Source organism: Dermacentor silvarum, chromosome 2 (assembly GCF_013339745.2).
Source record: "Dermacentor silvarum isolate Dsil-2018 chromosome 2, BIME_Dsil_1.4, whole genome shotgun sequence".
Classification (NCBI taxonomy): Eukaryota; Metazoa; Arthropoda; class Arachnida; order Ixodida; family Ixodidae; genus Dermacentor; species Dermacentor silvarum.
In genome coordinates, this window is record NC_051155.1 from 242,663,511 (window position 1) to 242,688,334 (window position 24,824).

The 24,824-nt window shown below is 44.7% G+C and overlaps 1 protein-coding gene across 3 annotated transcripts in view; it reads left to right on the plus strand.

The window, feature by feature from the left end:
- The window catches only part of LOC119442994 (high affinity cAMP-specific and IBMX-insensitive 3',5'-cyclic phosphodiesterase 8B), a 376,115-nt gene that overhangs the window by 308,443 nt on the left and 42,848 nt on the right, over window positions 1–24,824 (plus strand). For all 3 annotated transcript variants that reach the window (XM_037708101.2, XM_037708102.2, XM_037708103.2), the window contains exon 2: window positions 16,847–16,903. In XM_037708101.2, coding sequence (XP_037564029.1) covers window positions 16,847–16,903 — 57 coding nt within the window. The remainder of the gene's footprint in view (window positions 1–16,846; window positions 16,904–24,824) is intronic.

The window sequence follows — 24,824 nt, forward strand, 5'->3', positions numbered from 1 at the left end:
TGAGGTAATCACAGCGTCCTCTATGATGAAAACCTTCTGCTATCACACTAAATGAGTCCAGAGCTGGAGGAACCGCTGAATTTAGCAGTCATTTTAAGAGATTTGCTATACACTGACAAAGCGGCGTATGAAAATTCCAATGTATATCGAAAAACACACACATGCACGCATACAAAAAGAGGGAGAGAGAGAAGCCGATTTGTTAACTGGTCATTGAAAAGAGTTCGCTTGCTGTTGTGTCGATCAGTTCATTGTTGCAGCAAGAAAAAATTATGAAAAAGGAGTCTGGTGGTTCCATGCCGCCAGCTTCCCAATAGGTGGGTGTCCTTCCAAGCGTCTGGAACTACCGAAGTTGCCGAGCACCAGGCCGGGAGTGCGCTTGTGCTGGTGGGTAACTGGCGGCAGCACTCCTTTGCCTCCCACAGCAGAGGAGGATGCTGGACTACTTCACCATAGCTGTGGTGGGACAAGGGGCACCTAGATACATTTGCAAATCTCTATTGGGCTGAGATGAAAACCCATATTTCGGGATGAGAAACCGTATAAACAACCGAGGGTAGGGTCGTAGTACATTTCTACACTTTAGCAAAAACTGGTGGGTTTTCGGCGGCACCGGGATTCCAATCCAGGACCTCCAGCATTCGAGGCACACGCTCTACAATTTCACCGCTTTGCGTTAAAATGCACGCACGCACGCACAAGCACACTTACTCTCCCCCTGTAGAAAGATTTGAACATCCCTAGAACTACATCTGCACATCACTCATAACCGCAGGCCATAACCAGAACATAGGAGTAATACAACGTCTGAACATTGTCACCGCTTGTGGATTTTCAGCACGTTATCTGCGCCCATACAGTACTCGTTCGTAAGATGTATATTAATGACCACGTCATAGTTTTTCTAACAGTATTCACTGATCACGTTAAATACGCGGCGTTTCCAACCCGCACCACCAACTTTCCCTGTTTTAGGTGGCACGCTTCGATAATCCGTCCGCTACCTTCCACAGCACAACACACGAGGAAACGCGACTTCCCTTCAGCACATCTTTGATGTACCTAATCTTCCCTTGCTTTACACTATCCAAGTTGAATCCGCTGTTGGTGTTTTTCGCGACCGCATCCTCTTACTTACCGCTTCCGGTTCCGCTCGCTGGCTCGAAGCTATACTTCCGGTTTGCAAAGTCGCCCCTCACGAAGAAGATATCGACTGTGCCTCTTGTTTTTGTCATTTGTTTTTTCTTAAGAAGAGACCGTGTGCCCTTTGAAAAAGCTGTCCCGTCTAGCTCATATCACTACTCTTCTGGCTTCCGGTTCTGTCCTTAAAACAGCCGTCGCTGTTTTATTCTGTCACTCGGGTCTAGTCTGCGTCACTCAGTACCACACAGCTGTTCTTCATTCATTATTTTTTTTTTCGTTCGTCCGTTCATTCGTTCGAGGAAGTTCATACTCCAAACACACCGGCACAGAGAAGTTCAAGTACCGCTGAAGCGTGGGTTCTCTCAGAAGTTTATGTACAGGCGAGCCGGATTTCGCCCGCGGGCGCACCTGGAGGTGCCTTGAATGGCGGCGCTCTCTGATCCAGCATCTGCGAGTCACCAACAGCGGCAGTCAAGTTTCGGCGGCTTAGCTTTTCCGGAAGAAAATGGATGCCGCAGCGAACGGTCCAGAGCGAACGCTCAAGTGCCGGACGGCAGGAAGACGAGAGGGTGGGCGCACGCATCGTCCGTCGTTGCTTCGCCCGCATGACATGGGCTCTGTGAGAAGACGGCGAGCTCGGCGGAGTTGATTTGCACATGGTCTACAGAAGAAAAAAATGGCTACAAAGGGAGTGAGGAAATGTCCGAAATTTTCATGAAGAGCTACTTTATTCGCTGTCGTGACATCTCGTTTATATGAATGCCATTGTAGGCTCACGTATATTTAGCGCATCATCCTAATGCAGTGTCTTAGAGCACTGCTGAGCTCGAGGTCAGGGGTTCGACCTCGGCCGCGGTAGCTGCATTTACGTGGGGTCGAAATGCAAGAACGCTCGTGTACTTCGATTTAGGCGCACGTTAAAGAACTCCAGGTGGTCAGCATTAATCCGGAGTCCCTCACTGCTGCGTGGCTGATAACCATATCGTTGTTTTGGCACGTAAAACCACAGAATTTAATAAATTTTTATAGTCTGCGTGTAGGGTCTGAACTTTCCCTCAACAGTGCCGGCCCCTGCTTCGACGTATAGTAAACGCAGCCGCGCTCGCAAGACGAGGCGGCTATCAGTGACGCACAACAAGCAGCGGTTTTAAGTGCGAAGCACTTTAGGGGCCCGGGCTGTCGGCGTCTGTCGGGTGATCACGCTCAAAAACAAGTGCTCAAAACATGGTCAAAACAAGTGCAGAATTGATCAAAACCGGTTCAAAATAAACTAACATAATTCGGAATAATTTAAAAGACAGGAATAATCAACCATTAACGCATTAATTAACAGAAATTTGTTAAAATCGCTTCTATCATCAGCAAAGGCTTTGGCTCTGTGCGTGGTGGCTTCCCACCACTTGTCTTAGCGCATGTGTCAAAACGGATGATGGATTGCTAAACATAAGATAAACACATTATAAAACATGATAAACACAAGATAAACACGAGGGAAATGCCGGCGAATCGCTGCTCCCACAGTTTCCCGGCGTTCGCATTGAGTGGAACTGCATTTACGCCGAGTTAACTATTGCATTAGCGACGAGTTTGTTTTCCATCTCGATATGTCTGTCATGGTAACGCCGTGCAATGCGCCGTTCAGTGTAGTGTGGGAATCTACATGAACATGATTCGCCACAAATATGGGCCGATTCTCCGCTGTCACATTTCAGTAAACGTAGCCAACGATGAGCTGGGGCACGCGTGGCGGCCTGGGAAAACAAACTCCGACACAGAGCGCGAGACGACACGTAGCTGCACTTGCTACATACCGAGCTCCGAGCTATCATACCGTTGGGGGCAAAATGTCCAGTGCAGTGCATTGGGGGCACGTTAAATATCCCCTGGTGGTCTACAATTATCTGTAGTCCCTCACTACGGCGTGACTCATAATCAAATCGTGGTTTTGGCAAGTAAAACCCCAGAATTCATTCATTAGCTATCATGCCGGCTTTCTTTTTCATTTCTTTTTTATTTCTTTTCCCCCCTAGAAATCTGTTACATACTTAAAGATACACTAAAAAGAAAATAGTTTAAGCGGTATTATTGTCACTTACTCTTTTATAATATAAAAAAGCCACCATCTTATCGCGAAGGAAGGCTTGGTAAGCCATAATAGACGCAAAAATGAAATAATGGTGGGGACGTCGTTCGGAAGTTCCCGTGCTAGCTCACTAGCTGAGACGGCGTGTTTATTGACGGCGTCTGTTTGGGGGCCTTGTTAAAATTTTATCGATAACGATGGGCTACATTGGTATTCTAAGTGTGTCAAAGAAAGAACTTAACGTTGTTTCGATAGCTTTCAGTAAGCCACAGCGGCCCAACTTAATAAAAATGGAACTTGGACCTTAATTTTTGCTTCTAATATACAGCCTACTCACCCGATAATAACCCCAATAAACTCTTAAAAAGGGTACTTTATCTCTCTCATCTTATTTACCGTTTCTCTTTAGTGTCTCTTTAAAGAAGTACAACACTTATTTTAGAAGTTTGAGCACACACTTTACGTAAATGGATAACACTTCTCAAGTATCAAAGTTGGGAAGCATAAGGGATTTTAATTTCCCTACTAAAGTTGGGTCCCAAAACACCATACCTGGCGTCATCGACATTATCAAGATATCATGACACGGACCAAATTTTCTTGCATCATCGTCATCATCATCAGCCTATATTTATGTCCACTGCAGGATGAAGGCCTCTCCCTGCAATCTCCAATTACCCTTGTCTTGCGCTAGCTGATTCCAACTTGCGCCTCCGAATTTCCTAGCTTCGTCACTCCACCTAGTTCTCTGCCGTCCTCGACTGCGCTTCCCTTCTCTTGGTATCTATTCTGTAACTGAAATGGTCCACCGGTTATCCATTCTACGCATTACATAGCCTACCTAGCTCCACTTTTTCCGCTTAATGTCAACTAGAATATTGGCGATCTCCGTTTGTTCTCTGATCCACACCGCTCTCTTCCTGTCTCTTAACGTTAGGCCTAACATTTTTCGTTCCATCGCTCTGTGTGGTCCTTAACTTGTTCTCGAGCTTCTTTGTTAACCTCCATGTTTTTGCCCCATATGTTAGCACCGGTAGAACGCAATGATTGTACACTTTTCTTTTCAACGACAGTGGTAATCTTCGGTCAGGATTTGGTAATGCCTGCCGTATGCACTCCAGCCCAATTTTATTCTTCTATAAATTCCTTTTTCATGATCAGGGTCCCCTGTGAGTAATTGACCTAGATAAACGTACTCCTTTACAGACTCTAGATGCTGACCGTGATCCTGAATTCTTGTTCCCTTGCCAGGCTATTGGACATTGTCTTTGTCTTCTGCATATTAATGTTTAACCCAACTCTTACACTTTCTTGGTTAAGGTCCTCAATCATTTGCTGTAATTCGTCCCCATTGTTGCTGAATAGGACAGTGTCATCTGCAAACCGAAGGTTGCTGAGATATTCGCCGTTGATTCTCACTCCTAAGCCTTCCCAGTCTAAGAGCTTCAATGCTTCTTCTAAGCATGCAGTGAATAGCATTGGAGAGATTGTGTCTCTTTGTGTGACCCCTTTCTTGATAGGTAACTTTCTACTTTGGTTGTGGAGAACCAGTGTAGCTGTGGAATCCTTGAAGATATTTACCGATATATTCACGTATGCATCCTGTACTCCTTTGTTACGTAATGCCTCTATGACTGCTGGTATCTCTACTGAATCAAATGATTTTTCATTATCTATGAAAGCCATATAGAGATGTTGATTGTACTCCGCCGATTTCTCTATTACCTGGTTGATGACATGTATATGATCCATCGTAGAATATCCCTTCCTGAAGCCAGCCTGTCTTCTTGGTTGGCTGAAGTCAATTGTTGCCCTGATTCTATTTGAAATTACCTTGGTGAATATTTTATACAATACTGAGAGCAAGCTAATGCGTCTATAATTCTTCATTTCTTTGACGTCTCCCTTCTTATGGACTATTATAATGTTGACGTTCTTCCAGCTAGGTGGCTAGATAGATAATATAGATACTCTCTAAGTGGGAAATGTTTGCCAAGAAATGATTCGCATTTAAAATTGTCCTGTCGAAAATCAGCCAAGTTCATGCTTCGCACTGTTCCATTTCGGTAGCGTGACGTGCACTGGAAGGTGAGTTTGACGATGTTTCCTATGGAAGTTTTATTTTTTCGAGACTTTCCAAAGAGCGTTAAATTGACAAAGGCGACAAAACTGAAGGTGCAGCACTTCATCTATGCATCTCATGATCTGTCTTGTAGAAGAATTCCACAGTTAATGTCTGGCATCGCGTCAACAAATCTTACGTTATAAGTGATCGATTACGTGTGGCATAGTGAGGAAAAAAAAGTTAATTGCTTCACTATGAAACACCCAGCATAACCAAACGCACGCGTGCATTTCGAATATGTGTCGTGATTGATTTCTTAAAAATAAATCTTGAGATTTCTGTGCATTGGCAATGTAAATTTTAATGATCCCTATTCCCTAATAGCAACCTCTTTGTAAGGTAGCATTCCAAACAGAATGGCGGATTTATATCTGTAGAAAATGATCGGTCTCGCTTTGTTTCCACACATGAAACGCTCACTATAATCCCGATTCATGCACACATGAAACGGGAATATCGACCACAGCATTATCAATTCATTCAAACATGCTGGAAGAAGGTAGGCACTGATGACTGATTGGGCAAGTTGATTATTCATAATTGTAAGTGTACAGCGCGAAGGTTCTCCTTGTCGCGTCCATGTTTAAGCTTTGCGCTGTACGGTTACGAGTAGGTACTGAGGCACAATCTGCCGCTACAGGCCAAGAGAACAAACGTGGCGATACCAACCAGCGATATTTATCAAACACCCGGTTGAGCTCAATATCATCTGTATTCCGAACTTTTCTCCGCTGCAATGAACAACTAGAATGCCTGAAATAGTAGACACTCGGATTTGCTTCTCGCATAAGTGGCCACATACGCAAAGTGTCTAGAGAATTGTTTCAGTAGACGACGCAGCGCAATTTTTCATCCGCACGCTGTCTCAACAAAACCGTGCAGTACTCCCGAAGTTAAAAGGAAGCTTCACCTCAGGAGAAATCTATATATATGCACGGGAATGGAGACGTAATTTTTCTCAGTATCTACTGCACCAATATTGATTAGGTTTGTTGCATTCAAGAACAAGCGTTAACATCTACCGACTGCATGCAGTATAGTTTTATTTAAACCAAAAATTGTTACCAAAAATGCGCTAGAAAATCGCTAAACCTACTTAAACTCAGCAGTAAAATGAGATATCACAACGATGTGAATTGAACCTATTAAGGCATCTAAAGCGGTAAAAAATTTATATATTGTACACCACTCTGGAACATACCGCTAGTACCTTTGCAAAACACTTGTAAACATTGTAATAATTTTAAATAAATGTATATCATTTTAAATAAATTATATTCACTATACAATACGGTGTAACCAAAGCACAGGTGCTTAGTTGAAGATACGAGTAAGTCACCGTCCTGTATTTTCACAATTTGGTGTCTCTATTCTCTGCTTGTGCGTGCGTGTTTGGGCGTGCGTGAAGCCTAGGCGAGGGCGGAGGTTAGGAAAGAGGCCCTTTTTCTTGCTCATAACAGAGTTTAAATCATTATGAGCGATGTCAGAGAGGGGCGCCATTTTCATTTGCGCAACGACAAGAAGTGCTTGCCTTTCGTAGCTTCTGCTACACTGAATATTTCTAACAAGAGAGGAAGTAGGGCGGCTCGACCGTAGCACTTACGTCGCACGGTCAGGACTTCTCCGCCTTTTTTTTTGCGTAATTTTCTATTTTCCTAATTTACCTTTCCGAAAAGAATGAAAGACGGGGAGGCACGGCGCTGCTTGCTTGGAGCTGGCTGGTGTCCTTCCGCGCTGCTCCCTGTGTTTTTTAGTGCGACTTCTCCTTACTACACTCGTGTGCGAGGCCAAGCACGCTTGGCAGGAGCGCGCTCGTACCATGCTGTGACCGCCGTTTCCGCTCACGCCGTGGTGAGCAGCAGTTCGCGAGACCAGAAACACGAACGCATCGTCCAGCGGACTCGGCTGGTACATAAAAGAAACAATGTCACCAGTGTTCTTTTTCTTACTTGGAGCAAACTCTCGTTTCCTCGCTCCCTCCGCCTGCAAAACTTAACGAGTCCCATGCCGGCTGCGCGGCTGTTTTCCGTACTGCAATTGGTGAGGACACGTATTTTATTTATTTTCTGTGTTTTTTTTTTCTTTTATTCTTGCGCTTTTATCTGTTTCGATGTGTGTCAATGCTGCGTATCTTCGGGAAGACAATTTGTTTTTGTTTTTTTTTAATTGCGTTTGATCTTCCAGCGTGGCAACTGTGGTTATCTTTTTAGTTTTCTTTTTTTTTTCGAAATAAAGAGCAGGGGCGCTATAACGTAAAACGATTCCAAACTGTTTTGATTCCAAACTCCTGACGTCAAATTTACGTAACCACCGACGCAAGCATCGGGCGGTGACTCGCACCGTTGTCTGATCAACCCAATCAAACACTCTCCTCGTTTATAGGAGGTCACCTTTGTTCGCTTTCAAAACCAATAACATTGTCTACACTCAGCGGTTTTTCTTATGTAATTGGCTGACAAGAGGCGATGAGCACGCTCTAGTGGAAAGGGTTTCGATGGAGCTGAGCCAGCACAGTGAAAATAGATAACCGCATGAAGAGGGTGGTGCCGGCTTCTCCGATTGGTCCGCTTCGCCTTACTTTGCTTGCGGTGGCTGGTCGAAAATCGCGGCGGCGTGCAACGGAAGGATAAGAATGCCGCTAAGACGGATCCTCAGCAAGGAAGAGTTGGCAGAGCGATGTCGTATGTATGCCGAAAGGGTTCGATAACGTTTTACTGCCACGCAAAAAGGTTTATCAGTGCGCAAATAAATACATGCTCACCGGCAGGTGCAGTAGCGAGGGCCTGGGCGATCGGCGGGCAGCCATCTTCTATTCCTTTCGGAACGGGGCAGTCTGTGGCTATTCAGAAAAATTTTCAGTTTTGTTTGGCATATTAATGCATTTTTTTCGCGTACACGTCACTTTGACGTCGTGAGTTTTCGCGGTTTTGTGAGGTCGCGTGACAGACAGGCGAAGTGGGCGTAGCCAGAAAACATTGGACCAATAGCAGAGGGCTAATGGTGAAAAGGCGTCGACTCAAGAATGATTATTTTTCTTTTGTGTGGTTTAATCATGTATAATCAGTGTGCACACGTTATATCAGATGCGGAGCTATCGCGGTTTTCGTGACGCCGCATGACAGACAGGCGAAGTTGGGAGTGGCCCGAGAATGTTTTGAACAATCGCGGAGGCTGATTGCATAAATTGGAATCAAAACAGTTTGGAATCATTCTACGTTATAGCGCCCCGGTACTCGGCCTCTGGCACTGCTTTAATGTTAGCATTGCATACCTCTACGCGATTCATTGATTAACAAGTACGTGCTTGCGTTCGGCACGATGGTGTTTCTTTATTGCTGCGACACGCCGCTTACTCCGACCCCTGGAAATTACAGCCAGAGGAGTTATGCCTATTCCGTAATGGCAGAAACAAGTGCGTTCTTAAATCGCTTATGAGCATTACGTTTGTAAACTCTTATGGCCAGGTAGAACTAAACATGGCTGACAGGTGTATTTTTGCGCAAGTGCAAAGAAGGTTCAATTAGCTCCGGGCGTCGCACGCACAGAAAATGCTGAGGTTTTTCAAAGTACGGACAGAAAAGCGACAAGGTCGACGTTGTGTGCTACTGTTCACTAGATAAACAGTTCACTATACTAAATAGTGTTCGCTATTCGCTATATTTAAAAAGCAGGCGCAAGTTCGAGTCAGCTACAACAAGACATGCGTAATTGGAGATCACTGGGAGAGGCATTCATCCCGCAGTGGACATATAAATAAGATGATGATGATGATGATGATGATGATGATGATGATGATGATGATGATGTTTTAAATATGGATAAAGAGAGATGCCTGCCTAGTAGTGTAGGCACTTTTTGTTTACCTCATGCTTTTCAGTATTTCTGTCATTTCCAAGTTCTTTTTTCTGTTATCGCAATGAAACGCACAACGAACTTAACTTTCGGGTTGTATGTTGCTGTGCTCAACGGTGTTACGGGAGGTAAGCTGTGGTCTATCTGGACGCCCTTGTTTTTAAAGCGAAGCTTGATATGGCTAGGCGAAATCTTATATGGCTAGGCGAAATCGCGTCTGTGCAGAAAACTATCATCAGCATTGACTCGAGCGTCGTCGTCTTCTTCCACAGCTGGCTGCGTTGCCGCTCGTCATTCCAGCGTAGAATTCCACTTCTCTTATGTCGTCGTCGTAATGGGGAGGCCGCGTTTACAGGGGTGTGATCCATTGCTTAAGGAGGTATGAACCATTCATTGTCTTACGATTAACGGACTAGATTTAATTTTGAAGCAATTTGATTTCGATGAATCGCAAGAGGAAATGGAGGGCGAATGCTGCTAACCACGCCGCCGAGCAAACTCGAGACATCGAACGCAAGCGACAACGGCGGACTGCGGGCATACCGTCAGCGACGTCGTTCTCTCCGTCGCAGCCGAACGTGTGTGTAACCTCATAATTGAGAAATAATTTAATGAACCCTCGGGATTAACCCAGTGATAAACACCGAGGCCGCACGTTTCAGCTTCGCTGGTTAACCATCGTCACGGACTGGAAGAGCCGACGATTTTTTTCTTTTAACGGCGGAGCTGTTTAAGCTCTTGGTTAGGCCGCGTTGCGCGAAAAAAAAACTGTGGGCCGATCCTGGAGGTAGTGCAGAAAGGGTCCAAGTGCAATGGCACATACCCCTGTGAACTATATGCGAAGCTGTTTAAGCTCGAGGATGGTCCGTCGAGTGTACGCCGTAAAACCTCCTCCAGGTGATGACGTCACCATGCATCGCCTAGCAACGCTTCGCCCCAGCTGCGCCGACCGCGCTGAGCCTTGCCACAGCGGTGTGAGCCGTGATGTCATCGCGCGCGCCGCATCGCTTCTCCTTAGCTTTGCTGAGCCATGGCGTCACCGCGCCGTGCGGAGTGGTTGCCGCGGCTGCGCACACACGGAGCTAAGCCGTGACGTCACTGCGCCGACCCACGGGATATCTAGCTCCGCGTCGCCGCCGCGGCGACACCAAAGCCCCGCCGTCTCCGCGCCGGGCACATCGCCGCGAAGATGGGGCGGCGATGTGCCCGTCGCTCCCGAAGCAGAGGAAGCGCGGCGCGAAAGCCGCCGCGCCGCTACTCGAGAGCGAGTCAGACGACTTCGGTCCGATCCCGAGTGTCGCGCCGCCGAAGCGTCGGCAAAACGTCGGTGATTCGCAGAAGATCCAGAGTTCCGAGCCCGCGAAACGTAGCAAAAGCGTTTGAGCGTCCAGGAGCGTTCCAGATACTTTAATGACCGAGTGTTCGTTGCTCCTTGGGCTGTCGATAATTCCGGGGTGATCCTTGCGCTAAACGAGGCCGAGTCTCGAAGCATAACCTCGCAAAATCTTGGCCGAACCGAGATAAAGGTAGGTGGGGTCGCCAGCTTCGCTGTTTGCCTAGTCTTCGCACCCCTAGTGTGAAACTGCCCCTAATCTTTTTTAACTTAGTCCGTGAATATTTCGTTTGTGCTGCTTTATTTTTTTATTCTAGGTTTTTTGTATTGTTTTGCTTTATTTCGTTGCTGAGCGATACCTACTTGAGCTCTTCATCAATTCTTTGTCATTACAATTATTTACCTCTCTGTTTCTTGATCAATACAAGGCCAGTGTCATGGTAATGTTCTAGTACTTGTTGAGACAAGAGACCCGAGTTGTCGTTTTCGCCGGTTGTTTGTGGTTTGTAGGGTGGCACTATTTCGTAGCCCTTTCAAATGTGTTTGTGTTTGAATTTATTTAACCACATGGAAGGTACATAAAAGTACACATAGACGTGGTTGGGTGTGATGGGAAAAAAGCTGCAATTCACAGCTTGACTGGCATCACCCGGTAAACAAAACAAAATAACAAAATTACAGGCAGCGGAGAGTGACAACATAAAAGGAACATGCATGTGGCCTGTCACAGCAAAGCGTAAAATAAAACTGAAATACATAAAAAGTACGCGGTTTGCAGAATATCACCTTAACCCAAGCGCACTTCCATGCTGCGTATGACAGCACCCATACAGTACACATTTGTTTATGTTGTCCCTAAAGCACCGAGACACACTACGAGAGCACCCTGCGCTCGATGGCTTTGGTAGCTGACACGTTGTGGGCAAACATCCACCGACCTCCCTTCTTGCCCCTAGCTCACTGCAAACAGGAGCTAAAATAGTGTTCCCCCCCCCCCCCTCCCCCGTCCTTTGCCTTCATAACCTGCCCCTGTTTTCGAACCGCATTGATGACTGAATTGATACCGCTGTTGCCTTTCAGGTGGGTGGCTATTTAGGCACAAAATTACACATTTAAAGCACGCAAGCAACAGCGTTGTCTGCGGCTGTGCCAGTCAGTTAAGAAACGATGGGATCTGACACTTTGTTCTTGTCGAAGTGCGCCTCTTAACAACCACCCGCCACCCTTACGGCTTGGGGCGCGCTCTATAACAGTGACTTCGCGTGCGCCCTTTCCATTCCTCCCGAAGGTGCCACTATTCTTGTCCTCCGCTGTTGCTCCGGGCGTGGTTTATTGCTCCTCTCTGCGTTTGTTGCTTGTTGTCACACCGGCTTCTGTTTACTCGCCGCGTTTACCGCCCGTTGAATCCGAGCTGGCCGCGCGCTCCCTCTCGACACCGTTGCTAATGAACTACGCTAATTACGCTCGAAAATAACGCCGTAAGGAGGCTCGTGCGCTGCTCCTATTTACCGCTAGCTGGAACGGTGTTTGCTGCTTCTTCTTTTGACTGTCCCTTCCGTTCTTCTCAACGCGCTTCTGGTTGTGACTATTGCGCGAGACAACGTGAGGAACGACAGCCCTAACGCCTGAATAGCGCCGGGTGTCCCATGGCGCCGTCGCGAAAGCAGCTCCTTTCGTGGAGGTTGCCTTCTGTCGCGTGTCACGTTTCTGTTTGGTTGCGACACGTAGCCTGAGCTCCCTGCGGTGCCTGTGTCTGTCCACTTAGAAGCAGATGCGCTGGCGTTCTGTTTGCCCGTGGCCGGGAAGAAAGTTGTGCGGTTCAGATTTCTGCCGCTTACACCGCAGACTACAGACATTGCTATCTAGCTGTCTCCAGAGTTGATAGAAGAAACCTAGCTCGACTGCGTGCCATTTTATTGCGTACGTCGGATTGTTAAACTATGCGGGCGTCCCTGTGTCCCAATTTTTGGAGTGACAATATACAAATCAGCTCTCTCCCGAGGATTACCGTGAGTATGAAGACGTAAACTACTAAAGTTTACAGACTTAATAGTGCGAAGTATTGGCCTTTAGGCGCCTGTGAAATTTGCACGCTTAATAGGCCTGTGCGCCCTTAAATATATAAATTCTAATGCATTGGCATCCTTCATTATAAGAGCCTTCGAAGGTGTTAATTTGCTGTGGGATTGCGGTATAATGGTGCACGGCCTGTTAATATACTCCACGAAATCTATGAATGCAAACGCTGCTTCGAAATTGCAATGCATGGCTGTAACCTGAGACATATTTTCATTAGGCGACGTGCACCTCACGTCGTAAAATTAAGTCAACTGACATGCGAGGGGGAGGGGGGGGGGGGGGAAGAGCTGTAAAAATATTTGCAGACTGCCATCTTATCATCTTATAAATTGTGTAATACCTACTGTCATAATTTGGCAGATGGTTGATGGGATTATTGTCGCAAAAAAAATAAGAAATAAAGAAAAATCCCCCATTTTGCGTCATACGTGTCGCGGCAAGTTGTGAACCTTCGGTCAGCGTGCCTCTGCTTCGGACATGAAAATTACGGAAACTTTTGCACTTGGTATTACTTAGTAAGTCACGCGGTAAAGAGCGACAAACAAAGTGTCCCTCAGAGAGTGTCCTCAATACACACGTGACGTCGGAGGCAAAAAAAAAAAAAAACGTAGTTGTACAGAACACTCTACAAAAAAAAAAAAGGTGAAGAGAGAAGGGATGGTGCAGATGGCGTCGATATATATATATTTCGGCCACGAACGCCTCCCTGCCCGCAATAACAGCCGGGGCGCCTTGTCCGGGCTTCTCCATCCTCCTGACTCGCTCAGCTACACAGCCCCCCTTCCGGCGGCAGCCTGTTGTCCCCGCTGTGGCACACGGTGTTACACCAGCGGCGTTCCTCTGGCTTCTCCTCAACGATCGCGCTCTCGTCGCTGGTGTAATGTACGCGACGCCCGTTTCGATCGCTGCACCACTGACCGTGATCTGCCTGTGAGTCGGCAGAGCGCCTCGCCACCTTCCCTCGCCTCTCTTGGATGTAACCTGCAGCGTTGCGCAAAGACGGTAACGACGTCCCGTACTTAATGCGTGCCTCTTTCACCCGTCTCGCCCTGCAGCTGTGAAAAAGTGAGCACCGTAATCACACGTTGTAACAAGCGTTAGCCGATCGGGGCCGCACTGACACCGCTCACCGAATTTAAGTTCGTGTTTCTCATTCGCCTTGCCATGACTCGCCATCGCTACGGAACAGGCGCTGGCAAGCTGGAAATATTTCTTACGTGTAGACACTCTAGTGAATTCACTTCTGGCTCATTGCAGAACGCCAGCATCGTTTTACTATTGCTTGACAGGGGTTCCGCATTAAGGGTTGCTTTCGTGATGCATCATTTTGCAAACTGAAAAAATGGCCTAAAATTATATATGGTAAAAGAAGATTCGTTTGCTTCGTCAATTTAGTCTGAAGGTGATTAAATTATTGACAACGCTCAGTTAAGAATAAGCTTTTTTTTGGAACCTCTTTCTACTGCTGTCAGGTCAATCCAACGAAATAATTATCTCGATGCGAGCGCATTGGTGCGCCGTTCGCTTTCCTCGCTACTTTCGTCGTCATTTACTTTGGGACGCTTTAAGCACTTGCAAGCACTAAACGTGCAGCAACGTGATCCTGAGCACATATTACGGACATACAATCGTTCTTTATGTATTTTTCTTTCTTTTTTTGGAGACAAAAATATCGGCCGTCCACGCGTTTCCACGTAATGAGTCGCTTTCAGTGCAAAATGAGGCGCAGTTGCCCTTCGGGGACTTGTATACGCATTGGTGACATTGATGGCGGGGCGCAAAAAAATATAACTCTTTGGATAAATTCCATTTAACTCGCTTTTATCGTTTTAGTTAGGTTCGAGACAGTCACCTTTATGACGCCTTCCTCTCAGTCCAGCAGAGCGTACAAGTAAGTTCGAAGCCATTGGTATGATTTTATTGCAGCGAGACGCCGCTTACTCCGACCCCTGGTAGAACTAAACATGACTTGCAGGTTCATTTTGCGCAAGTGAGAGGAAGTTTCAATCAGCGCAGGGCCTTGCACGCACAGGCCAACAGGCTGAAGGTTTTCGAAGCAGGACTGAAAAGTGACAAGGTCAGCCTATAGTGTGTGACCGTTCACTATATTAAACCTTGGTTATACTAAATTGTGCTCGCTATATTTTAAAATAAATGGAGAGATAGATGCCTGCCGAGTAGTTTAGGCACTTTTTGTCCATCTCGTACTTTCAGTATTTCTCTTATTTCCACGTTATTTTTTTTTTTTCATTATCGCAACGATACACACAACGAACTGAACTTTCGAGTTGTATGTTGCTGTGCTCAACGGTGTCACGGGAGGTAAGCTGTGGCGGCACTGGACACCATTTTTTTTTCTTCTTTTTTTATCTTATCCCTTGAATACTTCAATTACGCTTCTGCTTATTTATGTTGTTTTATTTTATTTTATTTTGTTACTGGGGCGAGACTTACTTGAGCTCTTCATCAATTATTTGTCGTTACTATAGCTTACCTCGCTGTTTCTTGATCAACACAAGGCCAGAGTCATGGTAGTGTTCTGGTACTTGTTTTACTTTAGGTGACCATCCGTTTTCATTAATAACAACCCTCCAGAAAGCTCAAATAAGATCCACTCGGCTCTGTTTTTATGTTGGCTCGCCTTCTGACGGACGCTTCTTAGTATGAATCTCGTATTAAAAAAAATAAAGTGAGAATTACGTTCACATTTTTTGGTGCTGTATTCTTAATTCCTAGGCGACGTTATTTTCCAGACTGCTCCTTTACCTGTTCTCTCCCGTTTTTACGAACTTTCTGACCATTTTATTTTTTTTATTCTGTCTATCAGGCCTTACGTAACATTTATTGATTTTATGCTGTTTTTTGTGGGCAGCAGCGTCAAAGAGAGCCACGCAGTAGTAAATGTAGTGACTTGTCGCGTACGCGACATTGATCCCTTCTCCATCGGGACAGGTCCCGAAGGAATAAATTGGCTTCCCCGAAGCTTATAAGGTGTGCCGAGGGACTTCCTTGCCTGCGGTGATCAAATCTTGGTTGGGTTTACGGCATGCCGTCTCGCGTGCGTGCGTGTGTTTTCATCTTTCGTGTTTTTTTTTTTTTTTTTTTTTTTTTTTTTGCAATATATCCAGCATGGTAAGAGCTAGATGAAAGCTGCAGTAATAAGAATTCGGAAATATATAATGTCTCTGTTCTCATGTGTGCACATGGGCGGCGTTTCCTCTTCATGAGTTTTATAGGCGGGCTGTAGCCCCCTACACTGTCGGGGATAGTTCGTTCTTTTCGCGTTATTCGTAGATATCCTGCGGCAAGACGATCCTGCTCCAGACTGTGCTTTGCTGTAGCTCTGGGAACCATGTGCTCGGCACTGTCACTGCACATTTGCGGGAAAAGCAGAAGGAAGACTACAGTGTGCTCATTTCAATAATAATAATAATAATAAAACCATTCAGCATTGGGACATGGTGAAGCTAGTAAACGAGGCATCGCAAATTGTTGATCTCTCGTTTGAAATACGCGTTAACAAAAAAAAAACTACTCTGACAATTCTGGTCGACTTCTTAGTTCTACGAAACACACAGGACACGATGGCGTGGCCATGTACAAGCTCTGTTGTTTTTAATGTCTTTATGTCCTGTGTGTTCTGTTGCGTTCAGAAGTTTGAGAAATGAATTACCAACTAGCCCGGACTGTTACATTAACGGCTATAATGGTGATTGGCTCAGTGCTAACTGTCCTGCTGCAAAAGATAGCTCAGCGACGTGACCTGCTAACCTTTGTCATGCGTGAGAATATTCTTTCTGTCTCACGAATGATGACCCAATTCACAAGAGTGCCCCTTGTACTCCGTTTCACAATAACCTAGCACTGAAGAGAAGCTAGGAAGCATGCTCAGGCGCACGAGACCGATCTCGAGAATGAGCAGACGACGCTCTCTTGCTAAGAGACGCATGGTGCATGGACGCGTGCGTGCGCATGGTCGCCCACGTGTATAAATGAGGCCAGCTGACATTTCAGTGCACTGTTATTGTGAAACAGTGTAGATAATTTGAAATTGGGATGGCGCTGCAGTGGATGTTATCCTGAGTAAGTTAGATCACGCGAACACATTTATTTGTCGGCACATCTTTCCCGCCGTCGTGATGACGATGGAAATGGCTCGCGGAGTAGTTATCGTGTTCGTACCTTGCGTAAAAGCGATCTTATGCGTGTTTTCTTTCTTTGTGTCTTTCAGAAAGGAACCGTGGCGCTCAAGTTTGGCTCCATGTACCTTACAGTCCCTTCAGTAAAAGTGAGCTTGCTGTCTGTTTTCCTGCATGTGCCATTGCTGCGTGAAAAAGTAACAACCTGCTCAGTTCAAGAGCACTATGGCACACTGATGCCACGGCTGTGCAACTTTATTAGCACAACAATGCATTAACTCACCAGTTTGGGATGCTGTGTACATTAAGTGCAGCAAATCAAGTATTGACAATCAAAACCGACAGTGAGATAATCAGCTTCCCTTGTTTCAGTAAATATTTATACCTCTACTGCGCTTAGGGATAACGAGCTAAACATCGTATTGGTGTAAACGTATTTGGATAAGTACCCGAGTCCTAAATTGTAGACGCTTTGCATACATGTCTGTGTTAACTCACAGAATGGAAGGAACTTAGTTGCTTAGTAAGCTCTCGTAAAATATCAGCGCAGCGTGTGAGAAGTAAATAGCGTGCAGTGTGCGACGGCAGTCGGCAACAGGAAAGTTTGTGTGCCTTTTATTTATATTTTACTTAATATTAGTAAAGCATTCCATGTTCTTGACAATATAAATCTGTGGTGCTTGCGAAAGCACACATAACTGTGCTTGCAATATAACTGCAATAATAATTTAATAAATCAGATTGACGTAGTCACTTTGACTGCATTTAAAAGGTCTTACAAAGAATAATTACTTCGTTCAGGTTGAACATAAAACTTGTTCATTGCGTTTTACTTATGTCACAAGTGTTACATTTTTGTGGATGTTTTATGTGTTGATGAAGTGTGTTCTGTTTTCTTTTTTTCTTTTTTGCTGTAGTAGGTGTTGTTGTTATTCTTCAATTAAATTCAGGTACTACGTTGAGTAACATGTCGTGTGTTACTTAAATAGTCTACTTACATTAAGTCGCTGCTGTGGAGTACAGAACGTCTTGTATATGGCCTAGGGTCCCAGTTAACAGGTTTAATCTTCTATACCCTTGGTGTTTTTAATGCATAAATATCAATAACTGTTGTTTAAAAAAGGGTACAGCAGTTGCACGCGTTCTCGAGAATTCGTAAGAGGCCACGGAAGTATGTGTGTCACCCATATTGTAGATGTTTACGTGATGCAGTTGCGTAAACACAAGTAAACACATATATACAACAGGAATTTATATTGTATCAGAAGCGTTGAGGGGCGAAAAGAGGCAACGACTTCCGACGCTACTCGACGAGTGAAGCCTACTCTTCTTCCAAGGTCGAAACTTGCCGAGCCGCAGTCAGAGGCGCTGGCTGTAGTCAAGAACGTGTAGCTTTAACGCGAGGTACACCAAGGACGAAGACGCATGTGCTTGCTGCGGTAAATCTTGGGAAACGATGAAACATGTTTTATAGGAATGTTAAGATATCTACCCAGCTGCCAGTTTAGGCTCCTCTGGCCTCCTTGAAGCCCTTGGGTTCAGGGATAGCAGGGGGAAAGTAAACATGTCCGCAATAGAGATTAGTAAGAGGCGATTGGAGGTGTGGTGGCAGAAAAGTAGGGAGGCCACAAACAACGGAGGCGTACAAAAACAGAGTTCCCAGTAATGGTCAAAAACTTTGATACTGAGAATTCTTTGTATCTGTGTGTTTTCTCGAAAATATAGGTAGGACATTAGGCAAGATAATAGCAAGAGCTTGGTGGCGCAACCTACCACCCCGTATTTTGGAGCAATTCTCACTTTGTTAGTAACCTAAACAATACTTGTTTACCACTACTGCACTAAGCTCCTTTACTAAGTTGAGTATTTAGTTATCAGTCTGCGCAGTCACGTTTCTAGTTAGGGTTTATCATCTGAGTGCGTTCATTGGAGATATTCCAAAAGCCTCACCTTCCGTCGGCCATTCAGAAAAGGCTTATATTGTGCTCCTCTGTGGAATTACACGCGTCTCTTCCTCGTTATAGTTAGCTGCGTGTTGACGAGTTAGGTAAGCAGACGGTGCGTTGTGTTAAGCTGGGGCATTGAAAGGCTGCTAGGCACACCGCGGAACGCTTGGTTCGGCAGCGCGCAGTTTGAGCAACGTCGAAGCACAGCACTATGGCGGGCGAGAGACAACGTCAGGCTTTCACGACGCTGCACGGTTCTCGACAAGATTTAGCTTAGAACACATTATTCTGTTAAATCTAAAATATAAGTACACAGAAGCCTGTAGTACAATGCATTGTACGTTAACTACAGTACGAAAGAAACGCTACAGAAGAGCTCTTATTTCATGCACTATGTCGTTAATCATCATCTCGGTGCGGTGCAGTGACATTCGAGTCGCCGCGACATCGTAAGCTGCTTTCCGGTCCCTCAGCTGCTGCCGCACGCGTACATGTACGGTGACCCTCAGAGCGCTGTTTTTCATCGGACTACTATGGTCTTGTGTTTCGCCTACCATGAGATCGAAGCGTAGCGAAGCGAAACCCTTGTGCCCTCTAGTAAATGTCGTTTTCTCTCTTTTCCTATTGCAGTTTTTTTTTTTTTACTCGCCTTTGTGATGCGACGATACATGAACCTTTTGTGGTCCCGAATGGAAGTTTTCGGTTGTAGCTTATATCTTTCTTAGAGCTCAGGTAACCGGAAACTGCAGTAGCGAGGAAATAACAATAACCATGTTTTGAGGAAATATATAAAGTACGTCAATCAGTTTTGATCCAAGAAAAAGTATCGAAAACATTTCCCTGTCGGTGGAATTGCACCCTGGTGCCCCGCAAGATAATGAAGGGGTATTGAATAATGTATGAAACAAGAGTCGCACCGTGTTGTCTCCTAAGGGACGAAGCGCGAAATGCTTCCGCATAAATGATTAACTCCATTCTTCTCAGGTCTTGATATGACGTTTCACGTTTATTTCAGCTTAAGAGACAACGAAATTAAAACGTAGTGCGACATTTATTGTCTTATTGACGCAGCTCTCATATAAGCGGATACTCCACAGCGCGAATAGGCTGTTATCTAGGGTGCCTTGTGCAAATCGTTAATTTTGCTTTAGTGAACCACGGACAGACGTCGACAGTGATTACGCTTGTTGCAATATTGTAGCCGGTCCTTATATTTTGCCATTCTTCTTTATTTGCGAGGGTTCGTGGTAAATGACCATCTCTTTCTTTTTTCTTTGCAAATGATAAAGGCTTACAACAAGAAAGGTACAAAGTGTGGTACCATTACGGACTTGACTCAGCTCGGCATCTCTGTGTTAATCCTGCATGCAGTTCCATACCTTGTCGTCGCGCAGGAAACACGAGAGCATACGAGCAGGCTGTTGCAGCCGTGGTGGTGTGTCACTGATGAACGTCTTAGGTGATAAGGAATATGGGCACTTTGCACAGGATTTAGGTAGACATATTCCTTTATTTGTGGGACTATTTGCGCTACATTGTGTTACTTTGTAATAAGGTGGGTCGTGTCACAAACCGGTCCACCAAGGGAAAGGTTTGTTTGCTCTGGTCGCGCTTGTTCGATCAGTCGGTCGGTCATGTCTAGGAACAGCAAAAGGGCCTGTGCCAGAATGCGCCAACACATGTGCTTTCGAACAGAACAGGAATATATATACGAACAATATACTGCACAAAATTTAAGTCAAAAGCGAATTTATCAAGCTTGTGCCCTCGCCTTTCGTTTTTGTCAAGAAGCGCATCTTCAATGATCGCAAAATTTTGTCGGAATCATGGTTTATAATTCTAATAATCAATGAATCAATTGTTTAATCAAATGTTTATTTTTACAAAATACAAATGAAGGAAGAAAACTTGAAATAGAAAATGGCAAGTATGAAAAGGAACAGTTTACAATCAACAAAAGGCAAAGTGAATTCATAACAGAAAGACCTAGAAAAACATGAACAATAAGTGAGAGTCAACAAAAAATAAATGACAGTTTAGCCATAAGCTGCATCTTACAATATTGCATGAAGTGTAAGACTCGTAGCTGTAGTGGCAGTATGAAATGAAGTAAACGTAAGCTAAGTAAAAACGAGCTGCTGTGCCAGGGGTCCTCTGTTTGAATCCTACAATCGGACAATTTCATTTGTCTATTAATTAAAAGCCAACGTCTCTCTTAGCGACTTTACCACCACCTCTATTACCAGCACGACATAATTAAGTAGCTCAGCGCAGTTCAGGTTTCCGTGAATAGGCTTATAGAAAAATTGGAGGACGCTTAAGCTTCGCTTTTAAGAGTGGAACGCGATAGCATTCAAAGATCCATTACTGCTTATCACGCTTGCACTTTCTCCAACCCCTTTCGCCCACCCACCCAGTGTAGGGCAGCAAACCGGAAACTGACTTCTGGTAAACCTCTTTGCCTTTCCTTCTGATCGTATCTTTCCGTATCGGGCGTGTTTCAAACCTCTTTCCGGGGCCGATCCCGAACGTAGTGCACAGCTGCACCAATAAAATTACATCATTTTCAGGTTTGAGCCCTACATGTTATTGTTTCGCGCTTTAAATATTTAAGTCTGTGTTAAGATGTAAGATAAAAGGCTTTCGGTGTTTTGTTTCATGGCATTTATTTGTAGGCTGTCGTTCTCAAACTTCTGAGGAATAATTTTGTCAAGAATGTAAGACCTGGTATGAGCAATTTTAGTGATAGAATGGGTGCGGCAATATATACCGCATGTCATATAGCATGGCATGGCATATAGTATACATATACCTAAATATATATGGAACGTCACGACGGCGATGGCAAACATTCCCTTGGATTAATAATAATAATTATATATCGCATTATTAAATAATCAAGCCTTTAGATTATGTGCCCAGGAACAACCATGAGGTTTAATAATGGCGCACAGGTAATCTAACGAAAAGATAATGTACAGCTTCAAAAAGAGACACAGAGGCACGGTAATGCGAGATAAACAAAACAGGAAAAAATGCATCTGCACAAAAGCCATTTGGTCATAATATTGGCAGACAACAAAGGACACGGAAAGTTGCTAAAACAGGCTCTTATCTATCGACAAAGGTAAGGTAAATATAAAATGAACAGAAGATTAGTGAGCAAGTACAATCAGAAAAATTGTACAACTAAAGATGCAAACCTAAGGGAAAGTGAATAAAGATAAGGGAAACGGTTCATGTAAAATAAATGACAATTCATTGCACCAAGAACACTTGAAAAAAAATAAAAGCAGCTGAAACATTAGACATATTGCCAGGCAAGTTGAAAAATGTACTAAATCACATACGACGAAAGAGAGAACCTATACCGAGAAAAGCTAGCACACGATAATACGAAGCTGGGAACAGAATGACGAAATCGACTGATGAAAAATATCAAGATCAGCAAAATAGGTATTGTACATATTTTCAATTCTATACACACTAGAATGTTTGCTGTGCCAAGCAGCAACAAAGAATGGTCGGTGCATCCTTGTGACCTTGTGCGGAATCCGAAGCACGACATAATTAAGTAGCTCAGCGCAGTTCAGGTTTCCGTGAATAGGCTTATAGAAAAATTGGAGGACGCTTAAGCTTCGCTTTTAAGAGTGGAACGCGATAGCATTCAAAGATCCATTACTGCTTATCACGCTTGCACTTTCTCCAACCCCTTTCGCCCGCCCACCCAGTGTAGGGCAGCAAACCGGAAACTGACTTCTGGTAAACCTCTTTGCCTTTCCTCTTTCGCTTGCTCTCTCTCTCTCTCTCCCGACAACCGCAGCTCAAGCAACCGTAACGGTTACCGGGAAACACTGGTGGCGAACGCTATGCACGAAGGCGAGCTTTCTGGCAGAAACGCGGCCTCTTGCGTGGGGCGATCCCGGAGATATATTGCACAGCCGGGCCAAAAAAAAAATGCATAATTTTCAGGTTCCCGTTTTTGTTTCGTACTTTTAATATTTCAGTCTGAGAAGATTTAACATAAAAGGCATGCACTGTGGGTGTTTTGTTTCATGACATTTGTTTGTTGATTGCCATTCTCAAAATTCCGAGGAATAGCTTTGCCAAGAATGCAAGACAAGGTATGAGCAACATTAATGATAGAATGGTATGGCCTACCTAAATATATTCAGAGGGCCTGCGTGGTTGGTGATGATTTTCTCCGCCGACATCGCACGCCGGTTGCCGACGCCGGATTTTGTGCGACACGGGCGCTATCGCGTTAAAAACAGGGGTTCTGCACGAAATACGTCGGCAGGTAAGGGATCCATCGTGAAACTTTGCGCTAAACAAACGGGGACAGAAAAAGAATAGATTAGGACGAGCGTAAGGGATGGTAGGGAGGATAAAGTGCAAGCGCTACAAGATTGACCAATGTTGGCTCAAAAACGATGGCGGTAAATTGCTACGAACTTTTTCTAAACTCTTTCTAGTCTATCACTATGAGATTTTGAAGTTCGATTCCACACGACCGATGCGTATTGAAGTTGGGGAAGATATTTCACGGGGATTCACACGTACACGGTAGAGACGGAATTGTATATAACAATATTTACAGGCTGATGCTACCACAGAATAGCTGACAGCATCTCACGCTGCATGTCCCGTCTTCTTCCTCTTCGCGTAGCACAGCGGTCCTTTAACTGTATGCTCATACACAATGCCTCGTAATAATATATAGCCTTATACAACGTTACGAAATATATGGGAGATTTGAATTCTCATGAGAGGCGGCAAACAGAACCTAGAGAGCGCAGGCCACGCATAGCATTGTGTTCAGTATGAGATGAAAAGCTTAACGGGGCATTGAAGAGCACACTGAGATCATTGACCTCAGCAACCCTATTAAGCGGAAAAGAGTTCACAGAATAAGAGAACAAAATATTTTCGGTTTTACGAGTAAAGGTCATAATTTTGGTCTTAGAAGCGTTGAGATTGACACCATTATTTTTGCACCATTCCGCAAACGACAACAGGTCAGACTGAAGAATTCGACAGTCATCAATAGTGTGAATGTCTTTGAAAATCTTGATGTCATCGTCATATTGAGGAAAGGACAACTTCCGGATAACAGAAGAAACATGGTTGACAAATACCATGAACAGGAGTGGTCCTAATACGGAGCCTTTAGGGACACCGCTAGTGGCCTTGTACACAAAAGATTATAGTTCATCGATGCTAACGTAGCAGGACCTCTCCAGACGATAGCTGCGAAGAAGAGTAACAACTTACGTCTCAACACCACTACGCGTAAGCTTTACGAGGAGCATTGGATGGCTGACCGCATCAAAAGCTTTGCTTAGGTCGCAGTACACGGCATCCACTTGCCCCCTATGGAAAACTGGCGCACAGATCTTGTTCATGAAGCTCGCAAGATTGGAGACTGTTGAACGGCCACAGAGAAATCCGTGTTGGATTGAAGTTAATAAGCTCTTTACATTAGAAGACACTATGGTGTGAAGGGCATGCTAAAAATCTTGGATGTGACGCTGAGGAGCGGAATAGCCGTGTAGTTAATACTACTACTACTAATAATAATAATAACCAATCAATCAATCATTTATTTACCGTGCCTAGGAACAACCCTTAGGTCTGAGTGCTGGCGCACGCATACATTAAGGAAAATGAAAACTGCAGGGTAATCTAAGTAAAAAGCAGTGAATAAAAATAACAAGTTTGAAAAGATACAACAAAGCAAAGCTCGGGAAAGAACAATGACAGCGAGTTATGAAAAATGTCAAGATCAGGAAAATAAGCATTTTAAAGACTGTATTTTGTTAATGGGTGAGTGTTGTTGGTGACAGGCAGAAACATGGTAAGGTCTATATTCTTGGGTGATCTTGCGCGGAATACGAAACATTATACAACTGAGGACAGATACAACATGATACAACTGAGGGACAGGTGATGATACCATGAAGGGGTTTAAAAAGAAACCTAATGTCAGAGCGATTACGGCGGCAGTGAAGTAAGGGCAATGACAATAATCCAACAGTGCTAGAACAACGTCCAATGTCCGTGTTAACAAAGCGATTATGATATATGCTTAGAAACGTTTTCTGGACCCGATCTATAATGTCAC